The sequence below is a fragment of the Eleginops maclovinus genome, chromosome 7 (genome assembly GCF_036324505.1).
Source record: "Eleginops maclovinus isolate JMC-PN-2008 ecotype Puerto Natales chromosome 7, JC_Emac_rtc_rv5, whole genome shotgun sequence".
NCBI lineage: Eukaryota > Metazoa > Chordata > Actinopteri > Perciformes > Eleginopidae > Eleginops > Eleginops maclovinus.
In genome coordinates, this window is record NC_086355.1 from 1,619,485 (window position 1) to 1,638,417 (window position 18,933).

The 18,933-nt window shown below is 43.4% G+C and overlaps 2 protein-coding genes and 1 long non-coding RNA gene across 16 annotated transcripts in view; 1 reads left to right on the plus strand and 2 right to left on the minus strand.

Moving 5' to 3' along the window:
• The window catches only part of caska (calcium/calmodulin-dependent serine protein kinase a), a 109,708-nt gene extending 108,649 nt beyond the window's left edge, over nt 1–1,059 (minus strand). For 8 of the 12 annotated variants that reach the window (XM_063888077.1, XM_063888073.1, XM_063888070.1 and 5 more), the window contains exon 1: nt 307–1,058. In XM_063888077.1, coding sequence (XP_063744147.1) covers nt 307–365 — 59 coding nt within the window. In that variant the 5' untranslated portion in view covers nt 366–1,058. Of the gene's footprint in view, nt 1–306 lie in introns of all 12 variants that reach the window. The other 4 variants (XM_063888078.1, XM_063888076.1, XM_063888074.1 and 1 more) reach the window with 1 other exon arrangement.
• Nucleotides 1,060–3,970: 2,911 nt separating this feature from the next.
• On the plus strand, nt 3,971–5,455 carry LOC134866969 (uncharacterized). The gene is made up of 3 exons (XR_010166101.1): nt 3,971–4,277; nt 4,509–4,683; nt 4,938–5,455. It is a non-coding gene; the product is annotated as an uncharacterized LOC134866969 (long non-coding RNA).
• A 761-nt stretch (nt 5,456–6,216) lies between these two features.
• On the minus strand, nt 6,217–9,094 carry LOC134866967 (uncharacterized). Of its 3 annotated transcripts, none has more exons than XM_063887210.1 (3): nt 8,693–9,094; nt 7,883–8,476; nt 6,217–7,005 (listed from the first exon to the last, which is right to left on the minus strand). In XM_063887210.1, the coding sequence occupies exons 1-3, from the start codon at nt 9,038–9,040 to the stop codon at nt 6,991–6,993; spliced, it is 957 nt and encodes a 318-aa protein (XP_063743280.1). In that variant the 5' UTR covers nt 9,041–9,094; the 3' UTR covers nt 6,217–6,990. The 3 variants fall into 3 exon arrangements, with proteins under 3 accessions (XP_063743280.1, XP_063743278.1, XP_063743279.1); XM_063887208.1 differs by having other exon boundaries at nt 6,217–7,758; XM_063887209.1 differs by having other exon boundaries at nt 6,217–8,476.
• Nucleotides 9,095–18,933: the final 9,839 nt, after the last annotated feature.

Sequence of the window (18,933 nt, forward strand, 5' to 3'; positions counted from 1 at the left end):
ATCTTATCTGCATGTTGGAATATAGAAATAAAACTGGGAATGTAACAACTGTTATCAGGTCCATAAAAGGGTCATAAGGTAGTAGATTATTGTGGGATGGGTGTATATGTATTTAGGATAATATAAGATAGGTGTAAGCATAAACCAGTATACACATATTCTCACACACATGCTTTTTGGGCGTGCATGTGCAATTGAGAGCGTGCCATACCCTTCAGGATATTACGAGCAGCTAATTGGAAAGCCCCGGTGACCAATAATCACCATTAAACAACAATAAGTGAATTTAAAATCAGCAACACTTACTTGCCGATGACCTCGCAGAGCTCGTACACATCTTCAAAGAGAATGTCGTCGTCCGCCATAGTCCGACCCCGGCTGGGGAAAAGAATATCCCCAAAATACGCGTCCCAAAGCGGATGGTGGTGCTCCTCAAAAACCTGGGGGGGAAACAGAGGCCACAAGCGGACAGATAATAAAAAAGGTCCGCAGCAGTGGGTAAAGAGTTTCCAGTGGAAGGTTTCTAAATTCCAGTTGTAAAACCCCCCGCCCCCCCAAAAAACGCTGCGTCGCTGTGCGTGATTCGGCACAGAAGGAGCGCAATAATCCGGTTCGGGAGCCGGTTCGACCCCGCCTTTCCCCAAGCTTTTCCCCGTATGTCTCAAACGTGGTGGTCAGACTAACAGTGGAATAAACTCCTCCGGTGGTGTGTTCACTGCCACCCGGTTACTCTGGGCTTTAACGTTGGAGACAGCCCGGTGCGCATCAGGCTCCTGTTTCTGATCCAGGTGGGTTACAGTGAGCTCCACTTCCCCAAAGGGATGCACACACACACATGAAACACAATCCTCCTTTGCAGATTCAAGTCTGTACACTGTTTAGCAGAATGCACACACACACATGAAGACACACACTCCTCCGTTGCAGGTCCAAGCCTCCTCTCTCCGTGTTTTCTCCACTTTCCTCCCGTGGTTTCGTGTTTTTCTCCCCGATGTTTCTGCCTGGACGCTCGGATCCACGGAGCTTCAGAAACCCGACAGGCTCCTCCTACACGGGGGTTATGAAACTGCCGCTCTGTCCTCCATGTTGGCTCCGATCCCTCAGCCAGGATTCTCCTTCCAGGCCTGCAGGCTTTGAGCCAACATGGCGGAGCAGCGGCGCCATAAAGGCTTTTCTCAAACCGCAGTTTCCTTCAGGAGTTTGTCTTTACTTCAAGTGGAGTTCCGGAAGCGAGGAGGAGGATGAATGGCAACATGAATATTAACACCTACCTGATTTAAATAGGGAACAGGATTTGGGCCACATGAGGAACAACATGTTGGGATGTGTCCAAAAGAAAATAGAGTTCTGAGTTCTTTTATTTCAGAATTGTGGGAAAATAATCAGTATGGTTTCGTTGAGATTTCTTCCACTTCTGTCTTTTTTACTCTCAGAATACAGATTTCAATGTTTTCTCATAAATACATTTTCCCATAGTTTATTTTTTTCTCAGAAATATTCCAGGTCAGAACTCAACATTTTGTTCTACTTATGGTCACATCACAAAATGTCTTTCTCGTGTCCCTCATCCTCTTCCATATATTTAAATCGCTTATTCTAAACAGCCTTTAGTTCCCAGCCAGAGCCGAGTATGGGTGAAACATGTCCATTCATCTCAGTTGGAAAGTTATCTTTCTTTTAGCACCCAAACTGACTTATTCACATCTGTAAGGTTGTTGGTTTTACATCAGCACCAGACCAAATGATTACATGAGTTCATTATCCAATTAGATCATCAGCAGAAAATCATTTCAGCAGTGATTGCCACATTTGATTAATCGGTTGTTCCAGCTCCTTAAGTCCATTTACATGCAAAGAAACCTATATCACACCCAGCAGCTGAGACAGTAACGCACAGGGTTAAATGACTGTGTACCTTCTTAGTTGCTTTCTTATAAAAAAAACAGGTATACAGAGGCAGGAGGTCTGCAGCAACATTCACACCTTTTTCCATTTCTACACCTCTGCTACTCCAACACAAAGCTGGTGTAGTCATGCGAGGAACAACACAAAGACAAGTGCTGTGTATTCATATTTTATGGGCTCTTGCGGGCTAAATACATTGCCAGCTGATTGCCTAATTAGCGCTAGGTGAATAATTAAGCCGTCAGTAAACCCGGGATGATGAGCTTGTTCTTTTATTTATGATTTTTCCACAAAAATGATTTCATGAAATTAAATGAGTCCCCCACAGCAGCCACTGTAGGTATTGTTTGTCTGCCTCGGTGCACGGCTGCTTATGTAGCACAAAAACCTTCTTGTGTTCGGGCCATTTGAAGCAGAAAGTGTGTGTGTTCGTGCCGATCTTGTGACGCGCGTGTTTGAGGTCGTAAGCAGCAACAATTTGGCTTAGCAGAAAGAAAAATCAGGACATCAGAGGGAATCTTATCTCTGGCCAACACACCCTTCTAGACTCAGCTGGTGGGGTAAAGGTGTGTGTGTGTGTGTGTGTGTGTGTGTGTGTGTGTGTGTGTGTGTGTGTGTGTGTGTGTGTGTGTGTGTGTGTGTGTGTGTGTGTGTTTGTGTAGAGTTACAATCCCTTTTGGACAAACTCTTAATCTTTAGAAAAATCCAAAAGGGATTGTAACTCTACACACACACACACACACACACACACACACACACACACACACACACACACACACACACACACACACACACACACACACACACACACACACACAAACAAAATATCCTGCAAATGTTTTTGATGCAATGAAATTCAAACAGGATATTGTGTGTGTGTGTGTGTGTGTGTGTGTGTGTGTGTGTGTGTGTGTGTGTGTGTGTGTGTGTGTGTGTGTGTGTGTGTGTGTGTGTGTGTGTGTGTGTGTGGAAATTAGAGACATTAACTTGCTCAGTGTTCTTCGAAATGCTCCAACATTTAAGTGATCTTTCAGTTCCTTAAAGTTGAAATGAGTTGCTTGGTTAATTGTCAAAGAGGCTTTTGGGGTTCTACGTTTCCTCTAGTGTGTTATGAAGCTTTTGGTGCATGTAAATGGTCTACAAAGGCTAAAATCCCTCCAGAGGTAGTTTCTCTCTGTAGTGCTGAGGCAGACATTGTAGAAAAACAAACACGTTTTGCAACAAGCATTTTTAAATTTCCCCTAAAACGTGCTTGCGGGTGATTTCATTTCTATGTTTGAGGCATGCAAGTTGGAAAAGTGTGTTTACTGGTATTAAAAACAGTAGCCCTAATGATTAGCATTGTTTGATACACTTAGTATAGTTGTCGTCTCTCTGGGAAACTGATGTGGCGTCCCACAGTGAAATCCATCCTGGTCAAAGGTAATCTGGTAATCTGTGCGCCAACGACAGCAGAGCAAACCACAGCCTCGTGCTCCAGGGAGCAGGTAGCGCTGCAGGTCTGATTATGATTGTGAGCCACAGAGAAAGTGCTCCTGAGATTTCACGGTCTGATCAAAGCAGAGACCTCTAACAGGAAAACACTTACATCTGCGGTCTCCAGAAACACGGTGTCAGTTACAGCACTTACAGACCCTTATTGTATGTTGGTTTACTTTAGGTTTCAGAAGGTGTTAGTTAGCATATAGCGAACCACAGGTGTGTTTAAGTTCAGCTGAGTGTTGTTTTATTGAATAAAGTTGTGTAACTAAAAGACATTTTGTAGGAAGGAACTACAGCACGGTCACATGACTTCACGTCTCCACCGCTAAGCTAAAGGAGGCTAATGTTGGGCTATAAAGGAACTACAGCACGGTCACATGACTTCACGTCTCCACCGCTAAGCTAAAGGAGGCTAATGTTGGGCTATAAAGGAACTACAGCACGGTCACATGACTTCAGGTCACCACCGCTAAGCTAAAGGAGGCTAATGTTGGGCTATAAAGGAACTACAGCACGGTCACATGACTTCATGTCTCCACTGCTAAGCTAAAGGAGGCTAATGTTGGGCTATAGAGCTCCTGCAGATGATGTCATATATGCTGGTCACGTGACGAGATACGACAGGGGCAGCCATTTTGGCAGTCATCGCGGCAGTAAATTGACAGGCACTGGCAGACTGTCAAGGATGGTGGATAACTGCTGTGCACCAGGTTGCACAAATAGGCGTGGGAAAAAGAAAGGTGTATCGTATTATCGCATTCCTAAAGACGCGGAGAGGAGGGAGAAGTGGATTGGAGCGATTAAAAGAGCCAGGAGCCTTCAGAAAAAGACTGAAAGATGGGACCCCCCGGCCGTTGGCTTTCGCTTATGCAGTGATCACTTCATATCAGGTGGGTGAAGGAATACAGTACAATGCTACAAAAAGTTTCTGGTCAGTTTAATTAAATTTAATTAGTTTAATTTAAGAAGTAGCACCCAGTTATTATAGCTAACGGACACTGTGATGTCCCTTTTTAACTCAACAAGTGTGGCTCTGGCGCAGCCTAGCCAGTTAGCAAGTTAGCTTGTAGCAAGCTAGTGGTAAACAAACCCGTGTTGAAATATTCCTTCTTATTTTGTAGGGAGAAAGAGTGATAATCCGTTGAGTCCGGATTTTATCCCCTCAATTTTCGATTACCTTCCATCTCCAGAGAAGAGGAGACATAAAACGAGACTGGAGGTTTTTAACAGAAGGCAGAAGGCTAAACTGCACAAAGTAGAGCAGGCAAAGATATCTGCAGAAGCCATCCGTCAAAGGTGGGTAGATCAAACTCCTGTCTGATTACATGTTGGGTCTACTTGTGATCGGTGTGTTATTCAGATTATTTTATTTCAAATAGTTAACTGCCGTGATATGGTTATAAACAATAACGTCACACCAGTCATTTAATGAAGGCTAATATCATATGATTTCCATTAAACATGTCAAACTGTAAACATGTAAACATGTCAAACTGCCATCAGTATTGTATGCATGAAAGCTTATTTTGCTGCTTCTGTGTTTTCATCAGGACATCAACTGATGCAGCCCCAGAAGACCATATCACAGAGCCTTTGAAGGAGCCCCCCATCACAGATCCGTTGGAAGACTCAGCCGATGATCCTGTCCAGCCTGAACCAGTAACACCACCATGCACCTCTGAAACCTGCTGTACCCGCATCCAGAGTCTTGAGCAAGAATGCCAAGCTCTAAGGGCTGAAAATGTGTTGTTAAGGGAAAAGATTAATAGGAAGACCCTGACAGAGATTAGTTTAAATAACAATGATAAAAAGGTGAATGTCCTCACTGGGCTGGCAACCTATGCATGTCTCATGACCATTTTTCAATATCTGGCTCCATTTCTCAAAGTTAAATCATCAATAACATGTTTTCAACAATACATGTTGACTTTGATGAAGCTTCGAATGAACTTAACATTTGACTTTTTGGGTTTTTATTTTGGCATCGACCCAACTACTGTCTCCAGGCACTTCAAAAACTGTGTTAATTTGATGTATTGTAGACTGGTGCCAAGCCTAGTGGTGTGGCCTAAAAGAGAATCTTTAAGAACATCTCTTCCATATGTATTTAGAAATGGTGACTACGAGAAGACTGTTTGTATCATTGATTGCTTTGAAATATTTCTAGAGAAACCAAGTAGATTGCGACCCAGTGCGCAGTGTTACTCAAGATACAAATCACATCACACCATGAAATATTTAATTGCCATTTGCCCTCAAGGTTCAATTTGTTTCATTTCTACTGGATGGGGAGGTCGCACCAGTGATAAGTTCATTACAGAACACAGTACTTTTTTACCTAATATTCTCCCAGGGGATGTTGTTTTGGCAGACAGGGGGTTTCTGGTGAAAGAGTCTGTTGAAAGGTGTCAGGCTGAATTAAAAATTCCAGCATTTACTCGTGGAAAAACACAGTTAGATCCTGCTGACATAGAGAATACAAGATCTCTAGCCTCTTTAAGGATTCACATCGAAAGAGTCATAGGAGTACTTCGTCAGAAATATACTATCTTACAAAGCACTGTGCCAATAACTTTCAGACATAGAGAAAGAAAATGATGTTACTTATCTTGATAAAATTGTGAGTGTATGTTGTGGACTAACAAATGTACCTGATTCTGTGGTGCCCTTTGAGTGATGAATTTGTGCGTCAACAGAAAATAAACCTTTTTGATTCGCTTCTCACTTGTTTCTTGTGACTTCTTTTCTCACTCACTAGATTTGAGTGACCTATCCACATTTTAAGATCGCTACAGATACTGCTACAGACACAGAAGACATTGGTTTAACAGTTGTTTATTAATTAATAAAATATTTACATTGCATCAGCTCATTCATATTCACACATTTCGTAAGTAAGTAAGACTAAGTAATTATGTTTTTTTTTTTTGAGCATTGATTAGTTTCCTACAACTAGGACACACCCACTGTTTCGGTACCCTTTTCATCCGAAGGCAGGTTTGGTGGAACCTCTTCACGGCACAGAACCCTGAGGCACAAACAAGCATATTCCCTGCCGCAGGTGCACGGCAGTAGCACCACTGTTGCTGGGGATCGGTGCTTGCAGTTGCTTGTTTTGGTGCAGAAAACCATTTGCCTAACAGCTCTGGGATGATGCATTTTAGGAAGAAGTCACGAGCAAGTTCAAGTTCTTTGAGAAAGAATTCTGGGTCAAATGTAATGCGTTCCACAAAGGGTGAATCACCTTCCTTTTCAGTCCACAGAATGAAATCACAGTATGCCAATTTGGTAACAAATAGCTGCATCTGCACTTGGTAGAAGTATGCATGGTCTCGCTTAAGTCTAATTTTTCCTAGGGAATCTTGTTCAAGGCAAAAGTGTGCAACAGAATTTACAGCTTCATTGACAGAAAGCTCCTTTGCAGAAAATGGGCACTTCATTTCTAAGACACCTGTACCACAGCAGCTACAGGACACATACCCATCAGGTGAGGCCCCGATAAATGGGTGCAGAGGTGAAATTCTAAATCCGGCTGGTCGCACCAGGACGTCTGTGTGTGATAGGCGATGCTGCATTTCGTAGTATTTTCTGGCCAGTTCTTCATTATTGCATCCCCATCTGAAGAAACAATGGAAATATGAGTTTTGGACAATAGTAATGCCACCCCACATTGCTACCTCCCTGCCCTTTACAAATGTTTAATGCTGTACTTGGTTTTACACTTCTTTTTAAAGAATAGCCTAGTACTTACTGCATTTACCCTCTCTGTTCATTCACCTCACACTAATTTTCTTGTACACCATATGTTGTACGTAAGTAAGTTAACACATACATAGAAGAGATTACACACTGCACACCCTATTTTAGTTTACAGGGAAATTCCAGCTGATTTCAACATGCAGTTGTAATGCTCACACACACTACCCTTGACTTGTCAGTACCTTCCTGAAGATGTGGCATATATCATCCCACATGATACAGCTGTATTGTAAGGTGTCTGCTGATGCACATGTCACAATGTTTCATACAATAAGTAATCAAATGCATATGCCCATTACTTTTGGGATGATGAACATCAGCTGACACCTTACAACAAGGCAGAAACTTTTGGGATGCTATTTGGAGTATGTTAGGATGTTCAACTGCATGTTGACATTGGCTGGAATTCTCTGCCCATGAATACCTGGTAGCCTCACTGCTGAAAACATGGGACTTTGGGTCACATATCTGTCTTATGAGAGACACGGCTGGCTTTCTGAGGTCTGTTCTTGTTGCTGCTCTGAAGGTAGATCCTGTCACCCTACCACTCCTTTGATCAAACCAAATTCTGGACTTGGACTGTGCTTGGGTCTCCTCCTCTACAATATCACTCTGAAAACATGGCAATCCAAACAGTTTCTCATTTACATTGCAAGATAGCGCACACACAGTACACGTGCACATAACATGGTAGATCTTAGATTTCAGTCATTAGTAAACAGAATATGTTATGTACCTGTTCTTCAGTGACAGTCAAGTCCTCAAATATTCCTTCTGCACGCTCTTGTAATTCAGCCAGGTTCAGGTCTCTTGCCTTCTTGTCATACAGACTGGTAAGGGGTTCAGGTAAATCTAGCTTGACAGCCTTGGGTACATAGGATGTGGCGTACCCGCGAACAACTGACAGGACTGCAGGTCTGCAGGACTTCCCATCTTGAGTCCGGCACTGTGAGAGATTTTGGTAGAACTGTGTTTGCTCAGCAGCAGTCAGGGGTGGGAAAGATGGGGGCGCAGAGGTACCCTTGGTGGAATTCCCCTTTTTATTTTGTTGAGTATGGTTGAATATGATGTCCTTGCCCTGCAGGTACTCCACATTCTTCGCAGCATCCTCACTGGGAGAGGCCCACTTGCATTTTTTGGATGTGCAGCTGATCTCCTCGTGCCTTGCGTTGTTTTTTCCCCACAGACTGAAGAGAACAGCTGACACATGAGAGCAGCTCTCCCCGAGTCCCGCTGTGCAGTTGCAGTGGGCTCCCAGCACAACACCGTCGTTCCTCACCACCACCCATGGCTTTAGTTGACTTTCATTAAGCCTTTGGGAGTGATTAACCTATATGAAATTCCAAAACAGATAAATAAAGGTAAAAAACGCCAGCCACTTTGGTTGAGTACGATCAAAAATACAAACTAGCAAGTTACAGATGCACTGCAGTAGCTATCCAAGCTAAAAAACATGCTAACGTGACACTTCCGTAGCTAGCCAAGCTAATAAACAAACAATGCTAACGTGACACTGCCTATCAAACTGGAATAATTTAATACTTACCCTTGCAGTGATGATGCCGAAGTTTTTGGATGTAAGACTCCACAGTTGAATGTTGTTTACGAAGCCGGACTGACACCATTTGTAAGCCTCCAAGCTTTTGTACGCTCTGAGGGAGTCTCCTGAGTACACTGATGGAAAGCTTACAAGATAGCTGTGGATGTCTGCGTAGCGCAAGTCGGGTACATCGTCTTCAGAGCAGGAGGTTATGCTCTTGAAAAGCACACCGGGTGAATTATATGGGTCGCTTATATTTAATCTCTCTAATTTTGTACTATAAAGCCGAATTTCACTTGAATTAAAATGAGAAGTATACTCGCTCGGTAAGAAAACACTGGCACCGGTGGTCATGTTGACTGCCAAAATGGTGGCTCCCAACCAAAAGTCACGTGACCGCAGGAGCTCTATAAAGGAACTACAGCACGGTCACATGACTTCAGGTCACCGCCACTAAGCTAAAGGAGGCTAATGTTGGGCTATAAAGGAACTACAGCACGGTCACATGACTTCAGGTCACCACCGCTAAGCTAAAGGAGGCTAATGTTGGGCTATAAAGGAACTACAGCACGGTCACATGACTTCATGTCTCCACTGCTAAGCTAAAGGCGGCTAATGTTGGGCTATAAAGGAACTACAGCACGGTCACATGACTTCACGTCACCACCGCTAAGCTAAAGGAGGCTAATGTTTTCATAATTGTCTACACAACTGGTCTCGTGTTCGAGACACACTTCGGCTTTGGCTTCACTTTTAAGACCCGAGGTTGTGACTTGTTTTTCTAAAGCACAGAGCTCAATAAAGTGACGAGAGTTTTAGTCATGGTTGAAGTTTAAAGAATGGAGTGTGTGTTCCAGTGCTCCCTTTGATGTGAGAGGAAGATGATCACAGTGTGTTCAGCGTTCCTGTGATCTCATGCTAGTCATTAGCTTCCCTGCAGCATCTGCTGTAAGGAGTCATGGTCTCGTAAAACTCTTCATGCTTTCCTTCACTTCCACCTTCTCCTTTTCTCCTAGTCAGTTTTCTCTTGTGAAGAGCGTGCTACCCAGTGCAGATTTGGTGTTCTTAATGTATATTTTAACAGACTATTACTCTCTTTTTACTCTGCCATGTTGACACTGTGGCAGAAATAGTAATACTCATGTCCTACGCATTGTGCAGCTCTATGCAGTTTATTCTTCAGATATTAAATCATGTTATTGCTTATTTTGTTTGTTAAAAGGTACATATTGTAACCTTTACTCATTATGTTTGTTTCAGAAAAGGCCAAAGACACCTTTTTTAAACCTTGTGTACACTATACAAATACTATTTAGGTGGAGGTTGAAGCAAGTAAAATTTCAGTCTCTGCAAAAATTCTGCACAACAAAAATTGCAACAGCTGCAAACACAACTCTGACATATTATAACCTTTTGAAATTGATGTCCTGCTTAATGACACATCCATCAGAAAAAATAAGAATTCATTTAAAGTCATGTTTCTGTCCGCCCAATTGAAATGAAGTCCAATATTTTGAGTCTTTAGCAGCTAAATGCTACTAGTTGTCACCAGCTTACTGTGTCCGTAAGCTGATACACTTGTGAAAAAATGACTCGCTGTGGTTAGAAATAGTTATTAAAGCAGTAAGACTAAGCCAAGACACTAACGCACTAAAACAGGCTGAAAGATGATAACATGCTGTGTGAATTTGAGTGGAAACAACCCCCTTTACATCAGTGATTTGACTCATTGTTTGCAGGATTCGATCAAACCAGGACCCGCATTTATGCATTTTTGGCCATTTCTGGGCAACGAAAAGCTGCAGGAATCGACGCGGCATTGAAAGATGTGTTTCTGTCCACCTGATGAAAGAAAGTCCAATATTTTGACTCTTGAGCAGCTAAATGCTTCTAGTTTCACCAGCTAACTGTGACTGGTTGCTGATTTTCTGGTCAAAACAAATACCTGCTGTGGTTAGAAGTAGTCAATAAAAGCACTAAGAGACAATAAAGACAATAAAGCTGCAGACCATGAAACAAAAAGAAGCTGAAAGGCGATAAAACGCTGTCGAACGCTGAGGGAAACTGACCCCTTTTAGAAATCTACACTCATGCTAAGGCATCTCTTACACAGATTTAGTTCATGCACTTCAGAACCAACAGTATTCACTCTGACAGTCCTGCCTCATAATATTCCCCACTTGTTTCGGCTTTGGAGCATAAAGTTTTGCCCCCAGCTGAGTCGAACACAAAGCTTGTTCCATCTTTTCAGGAGCAGAGTAAAATGAACTTCCTCTCCAGGAGGCTGTAGGAGCAGCATTGCCTGCAGAGTGCATCATCCGTCTGTTGCAGGAATCCATTTAGGAGCTGTTTTACTGTAACACTCTGACACTGCCCTGCAGCCGGGACGGGAGAAACTGGATTTTTTTGGGGGGTGATTTGGTGCTAATTGTGTTTGTTTACATGCACACCAGAAGGCTGGGTCACACAAATGTCAACAAGTGTTATTGTTGGTCCGTCAGTGTTGGTTGAGACTGATCTGCTTTATCTCATCTCTGGGGTAAAAAGGCACAGAGGCTGATCACTATAAGCCGAAGAGAAGACCTGTCCTCATGTTGACTAGTGTCTCCTCTAATGCTATTACCAAATCAATGCTGGTTAACACGAGCCGAATCGATGGATTCCACGGCCCACAGGACGGATGAATAATTTGGTTAGGCTCAAACAATGAATGGGTAACACTCAGAATTTATTAGGAGCTGCATTTAACATTTTCTACAAGATGTTCAGCACACTGTGATGACTTTAGTATAACTATAACTCCTGTGAATGGAGGCAGATGATGAACATAAACCACAACAGTTGATCCACTACAAACACTGGTTTCACTTATCCACAAAGGATAACCAAAAATGTGCAATTTGTATGCAACTTAGCGCTGTTGTCTCTACATTATTAAGATCATTAACCCCATGAATAAAAGGACCCTGGTCTTAGGAAGGGCTCCATTTATTAGTGTCCTCTGAGTGAACGCCAGGAAAACCTCAACACCTCCCTCCCGTATGTGTGGTGTGCAGCAGCAGCAGCAGCAGCAGCACTCTGGAAATGAATATGTTTCTCTGAAAAATCTCTCTTTTAGTGTTTGCTCAATTTCATCTGCCCCGTGGTACTGTGTCCCCCGACAGGTGAGTTGAAAGACGTGCTGCAGGAACGTAATGGACACATTTTTAATGGATTGTTGCTCCGCCGCGCAGAGGAAGGAGGGGAAAACACCATTATTCACTCGTGGACTCGCGTCTGTGGGAAGCACTTAGAGAATGTTCAGCTCTTCAGACGCATGTTGTGTTACAGAGTTTAGTGTTTGTATTAATGTGGCTTTCTGCAGGCAGAGGAGATCCACACGATGCATAAAAGATCACAGCATCTTTCACAACAATCAGTCACAGATTGATGCTCCCTTTCTAAAGGTGAACCATGTAAAAGCTTTTTTATAAAGGAGGTATTTATCTCCGCTGTGTTCGGAAGTGTCTCTTAAGTACGGTGGCCGTTAGGTGCTAACGCTAACAGCCCAACATTTCCACGAGGAGAGATTTTTCTGTCAACATTTTCTTCTGTCAAATATTTTTATGGCTCAACTTTTTTTTTTTCTCATCATTTTCCTTTTTGTCATCTACTTCTCTCCTTATGTTTTTGCAGCGTTTGGTTTTCTTATATTGCACTTTGTTAGCAGCACACATTGGTCAGAAATGTACACAAACATAAAATGGCTGCAATGTTCAGCTGAATTCCAATTTCCCTTGCTCATCCCTCCCAATCCCACCCAATCAACCCTCCCCAGCAACCCCAGCTGTCCCCTCGAGTTCAGATTTAATAAGAGTACTTGTTCAATATATTTGTCACACCGAGTATATGGGAAAAGTGCCATTACACATGATATACTTCAATGTACAAGGATAACAAAATATATCAGTCTATAAAGAAGTAAAGGAAATCAAATAAAAACAATGGAAGAATAAAAGAGTAAATAAAGAGTAATTGAAAGAAAGGGGGGGAGGGGGGGGGACCCTACTCGTCCTGGTTTAGTGGAACTTGAAGACTGCCATAATAATCTAAGAAGGTCCAAATCTGTATAAACTTCTGCAAAGAGCCTTTCAGTGTGTATCTGATTTTCTCAAGTTTAAGGAAGTGCATAGTGTCTCTAATCCATCTTGTAAAGTGGGGAGGTGCTTGGTCCTTCCAGGAGAGAAGGATCAGTCGTCTAGCGATCAGGGAGGTAAAAGCTGTGACTGCCTGAGCTCTACCTTTAAGGGAGCCGGCTACAGGAGTGAAACCAAATAAGGCACATATAGGGTTGGGAGTGATGTCCTTTTGAAACATCTTGGAGTAAGCACTGAAAATGATGCCCCAAAATGTGCTGAGGTTGGGGCATGACCAATGTGCATGTGATCTGCTGGTTGATTGCCACAGCGAGGACATGAAGGGTCTATATTAGGGAACAGTTTCGCCAGCCTTGCTTTGGTATAATGGACTCTCAGAACAATTTTGAGTTGTATTAACCTGTGCCTAGCACACGGGGAAGAGGTATGTATTAAGTCCAGCATTTTTGCCATTGTTCATCTGCTATTTCCTCACCTAAGTCGTTCTCCCAAAGGTTCCGGACATCCTGCAGAGATAAAGGGGTGATATTGCTTATAGTGCTATAGAGAATAGAAACTAGCCCTTTGTTGCATGGGGCTAATGAGAGAATATGATCGACGGCATTGTTCATAGGACGGTCAGGAAAAGAGGAAGTCTTTTTTTGAACAAAATTCCTAATCTGGAGATATCTGAAGAAGTTAGATTTTGGTAGATTCAATAATTGAGAAAGTTGTGAAATGATCCAAATGTCCCATCAACGTACAGAGCACCAATGGATTTAATGCCCTTCGAGTCCCAGATCCTAAAAGTAGAGTCAGAGAGGGAGGGAGGGAAGTTGTAGTTATTCTTGAGGGGAGAGTGTATCGATGTTGTCTGCAAACTGAAATGCCTTTTGAACTGTGACCACATTCTGATGGAGTCATATACCACTGGATTAGATTTGAATTGGCATAAAGGAGGAGGTGACGGAGCACATAGTACAGAACGCAGATTAAATGGAGTACAGGACTGTTCCAATTGTACCCAGGTCTCACCCCTGTCAGGTTCAGCTCCCCTCATCCATTGTAACAGTGCTTTTATGTTGCATGCCCAACAGTAGTGAATACAATTGGGTAGGCCCTCTGAAGTGCATTTCTCCTAATTCTTGGAGGTTTGCCATTCCAAATAAGGGATGATAGGCTCCTCTCCAAGGAGTGAAAAAAAGACTTTTTTTATCAAGATAGGGATGCTCTGGAAAAGGTAGAGAAATGTTGGTACACAGACATTTTAATTAGATTAACACGACCGATGATGGACAGTGGAAGGTAAAGAGAGGTGAAAAAGAAGATGTAATCTCAACTCCAAGATATTTAAAGCCCTTTTTGACAATTCTGAATGGGAGGTTTGCTGCAGGGATTAAAGAGGCAGATTGATTGAGGGGAAACATCTCGCTTTTTTCCATACTTAGTTTTGTAGCCTGAGATTTTCCCAAATGGATGTAGGATATTGAGAATAGGGGGGACAGATGTGAGTGGGTCTGTAACATATAAAAGAATGTCATCGGCATATAAGCATGTTTTGTGTGTAATGCCTCCGCGCGTCACACCAAGGAAGTCATCGGATTGTCTCTATGGCTAGAGGTTCCACGGCAATGGCGAACAGAAGGGGAGATCAAGTGCAGCCTTGGCGTGTGCCTCTGCCAAGAGGGAAGTTTCCAGAATGTTGTCCGTTAGTAATTACAGTGGCTAGCGGTTGAGAGTAGAGGAGTTTAATCCATGAGATAAAAGAGTCTTCGAATCCAAATTTTTGAAGTGTAAAAAAAGATATTGCCATTCAACTCGATCGAACGCTTTTTCAGCGTCAACAGATATCACCATTTCGGGAGAGCAGGATGAAGTTGAGTAAACAATATCAAAAAGCCTGCGGAGAGTGGAGCTGGAGTGTCTGTTTGAGATAAAGCCAGTTTGGTCTGAAGAGATTAACTGCGGAGTGATCTTCTCCAGCCGTGATGCTAGGACCTTAGATAGAATTTGTAATCCACATTAAGTAGGGAGATTGGACGATATGAGGCGCATTGAAGCGGGTCTTTGCCCCCTTTTGGTATGAGAGTTATTGCAGCTTGTCGTAAAGTAGGCGGAAGAAGGCCAGATGAGAGGGATTCATTAAACATGTCTTTAAGCAAGGGGCATAGTTGATGCGCACATTTTTTATAGAATTCTGAATATAACCGTCCGGTCCAGGTGTTTTATTACATTTTAAAGATTTGATCGCTTCCAGAATTTCTTCTTTGGAGATCTGACCTCCCGATAAAGAGTTGTGTTCGGCTGGAACAGAAGGGAAAGGACGTTTGTCAAAGAAATGGTTGAGCTGTGAAGAATTATCCCACTCCGAGCTGTACAAGCCGCTATAGTACTCTTTGAAAGTGTTGTTGATTTTGTGGTCTGTGACTATCTCTCCTGTTTTATTATGAACCTTAGGAATAAGACGAGAGGACTGGGCTTGACGAGCCTGCCGGGCCAGTAGCCTGCCCGCCTTATCACCCGAGTCATAAACAGCGAATTGAGATTTTGTAAGTAGATGTGTGGCTCTGTCCGTGGAAAGTAAGTTGTATTCTGTCTGTAGGCGTAGCCGTTCTTTAGAAAGTTCAGGACAAGGCGATAATGAGTAGCGATTATCAATCTCCGAAATAGAACGTGAGATCTCACAGATTTTGGACTCTCTTGCTTTTTTTGCCCTGGAGGAAAATTCTATTATTTGCCCACGAAGGTTGCCCTTAAGGGTCTCCCATAAGGTTGAGTGAGAGATTTCTGGGGAGGCATTAGTTTCAAGAAAAAAAACAATCTGAGAAATAATATGAGTTACGAATTGTGTGTCAGCTAGGAGGAGGGAGTGAAGTCTCCAGCTGCGAGAGGGTCTAAAGGAGTTCGGTAATGTTAGTTGAAATGAAACTGCTCCATGGTCTGATATTGTAATACTGTGATATGAGCAGGAGCTAACATTTCCCAGTAATCTCTTACCTAAAATAAAGTAGTCGATACGGTGTATGTGTGATGAACATTGGAGAAAAAGGAAAAAATCTGCAGATATCAGAAAGACCATTTTCAACAACAGAAGTGTTGATCACTTTGGCAGATTTGGTGAGAGGTTGAACCCTGCTGGAGGATCTATCCAATGCAGTGTTAAGCACACAGTTAAGGTCTCCCCCTCTTATCAAATTGTAGTTGTTGTCGTCGGGTATGATGGAGAATAGCTTGTTAAAGAAATTATAATCATCACAGTTTGGAGCATAAACATTCACCATAATGACAAGGCTGGCAAACAACCGACCCGAGACAATGACAAATCTCCCATCTGTGTCAGCGATCACCTCCTTAGCTTGAAATGGAATGTCCTTATGTGTGAGGATAGCTGTCCCTCTTGCTTTGGCATTAAACCGCGAATGATAAACTGGCCAACCCATCCCCTCTTGAGATACTTAGCGTGATCGTTTTTGAGATGCGTTTCCTGTAGAAGGACTATGTGTGAATGTAGCTTTCGGAGATAGGAGTCTATTTTCTGTCTTTTCACCCAATTATTCATACCTTCAGTATTCAAAGACATAAAGTGGATGGGCTGAGTTTGATTGCAGTTAGATGCAGTTGTCATGTTCTAAGAGATTAGAGAGGTAAATACAAGCAGTAGGGGTGAAGGGGGGAGTGGAGTAGGGCAAAGAAAGAAAAGAGAAGAAAAAGGAAACTGAACAGATGGCATAAAACACAAAACACACAACCTGGAGAAGGACAGCATCCCAGAGGGGACGTGGAGCTCAAACTGTGCTCCTGCCAGTTCTCAACACTCAACTTCCACAGAACTCTGTTATCAGCAGTCACATTTGCAAAAACAGTACACAGGTTCACATGAACTTGTGCAAAAAACCCTGAGAGACTGGTTATAATGAATGGTAGAACTTTACGTAACGTAAGAAGGTAACATGGAGGAAAACTATTTTGTGTGTGGAGTGTGGAGTGAGTATGCATGCGTGCGTGCGGGTACGCGTGTGTGTGTGTGTGTGTGTGTGTGTGTGTGTGTGTGTGTGTGTGTGTGTGTGTGTGTGTGTGTGTGTGTGTGTGTGTGTGTGTGTGAATGAGCGCATCTATCTGACCGGGCATCTTTGTGCATCTTAATTGTCATTAAAGAGGAGCAGCGTTGTGTGGACCAACTATAAAGGTTTAGCTCCACACAAAATCCATGCACAGTAAGAAAGAGCCTGGTGAATTCAAATACCTTTCAGCGCCTCCACAACTCCATCTCTGTGATTTTCACGGTCATTATACACGTTTATGAAATAGATGGAGAGGAAGATGTACCTGGGAGGCTGCAGCGAATTAAGGAGGAAACTTCTTCTGGCGATCATTCTTTAATTTCTGACCGTTCTTGTCAGGTGACCTGGAGCAGGAGAAAACATCCTGTATGCGAACCCGGCGTCTCTCAGCTGCTGTTTGACCGCGGAGTATGTGGCTCTTTTCTTGGAGACCTCCACGCTGTAGTCCGGGAAAATGTGTATTTGGGCTCCGCGAAAAGAGAGAGGTCCGGTCTCCCTCGCTAGTTTCAGGATGCGCTCCTTGGTCTGGAAGGGGTGGATCCGGGCGATGAACGGGCGCGGGGTGTCATCCTGCCTCCTGCGGGCGGCAGCCACCCTGTGGGCCCTGTCGACAGCCGGGGGAGAAGGAAAGGCCTCTGACCCAAACACCTCCTTCAGGAACACCTCCATAAAGGCGGTTGGCTGTGAGCCCTCAATTCTCTCAGGTAAGCCAATCATACGGATATTATTACGTCTCGATCTGTTTCAAGGTCGTCCGCTTTAAGTTTGAGGCTCTCGTTCTCCTTGGACAGGGCTGTGCAGGTGGATTCGAGGGTAATTAGTCTGGCCTCCATGTCGTTGAGTGCCTCTTCCATTCGTTGAATTGTCTGGTGTGAATTAATGATAGCTGGAGCGAATTAAAGGATAATTTCAATGTGGTCTCTTGTGGAGATCTCATTTGGCCACTTAGCGGTGCGTATACCCGCATGCTTGTTTTTAGCCTCAGATAGCAATATTCCTAACTATGTTTTTATTGTTATATCTTGAGGAAGTTAGGGAAAAAGGACTCAGTGTGGATAGGATTTCAAAACTCTCCGCCTCGACCTCTCCTCCCTTGACAGCACGGAAGATTCGCACGTTTGGTTTTAACTTTTATAAACCTCAGAAGGATTGGGAGGTCCATTTATTAGTAGTTTAGGTTCGTAACCAAAATGGCGACCTAGAACATAAATAAGAGGGACTTTGATCCCCGTCATCTCTGGAAGAGCCCTGAGCACCCCATTTTGGACTCCTCGGTCCCAGGATCCCCCCTCGATCTACCATGAGAGCTCCCTGATGCGGAACTGTCGTGACGGTCAATGATAGCGTGGTCAGCCGAAAGTTGAATGGATAATTTGGCTATGATGTGGTCCTCCATTGAGTGGAGAGGCCTCTCCATGTGAGCCAGCGTTAGCGGTGCGTGGCTAGCTGCATGCTCTACGTTTTGGCTAGCTAGCTGCAGTCGTCTGTTCCACTGTCGGAGGATTTTCCGTCAACGGGCTGACTTTGCTTCTTGGTAGTTTTCCCCTTGTTCATTGGTCTCTCAGACAAGGCTGCACAAGTTAGCTGGTGCAAATAAGCAGGTATACTGCAGTTTTGGATAGGATTTCAACAGAGCTCTCCCGGCGTGCGACCTACTCCTCCAGTAGACAGACCGGAAGATTTGAATCGTTTGGTTTCTGCAGCTTTTAGTAAACGCTGCTCATGTTTCCCTGCACCCTGGTATTAGGCAGGGCTCCATTTATTAGTGAGTCAGTGGTGTGTGAATCCAAAATGGCCTGACTCTAGAGAAAAAAAAACAGATTGTTCTGGATCTTTTTTGATCCTCTCTGGTTCATCTCTGGATCTTCTTTAGATCTTTCCTTGATTGTCCCCCGATCTCCTCTGGATCCTGGATCTCCTCTGGATCTTTCCTGGATCTCCTCTGGATCTCCTCTGGATCTTTCCTGGATCTCCTCTGGATCTTTCCTGGATCTCCTCTGGATCTTTCCTGGATCTCCTCTGGATCTTTCCTGGGTCTCCTCTGGATCTTGGAACTTTTTTTGATATTTTT

Excerpts from the sequence above, each read along its gene's own strand:
- LOC134866967 (XM_063887208.1), bottom strand. The coding sequence starts at position 9,040 with ATGACCACCGGTGCCAGTGTTTTCTTACCGAGCGAGTATACTTCTCAT. Across the intron at positions 8,477-8,692 it reads TCGGCATCATCACTGCAAGG|GTTAATCACTCCCAAAGGCT; the intron begins GTAAGTATTAAA and ends AATTTCATATAG. Across the intron at positions 7,759-7,882 it reads TGACTGTCACTGAAGAACAG|AGTGATATTGTAGAGGAGGA; the intron begins GTACATAACATA and ends CCATGTTTTCAG.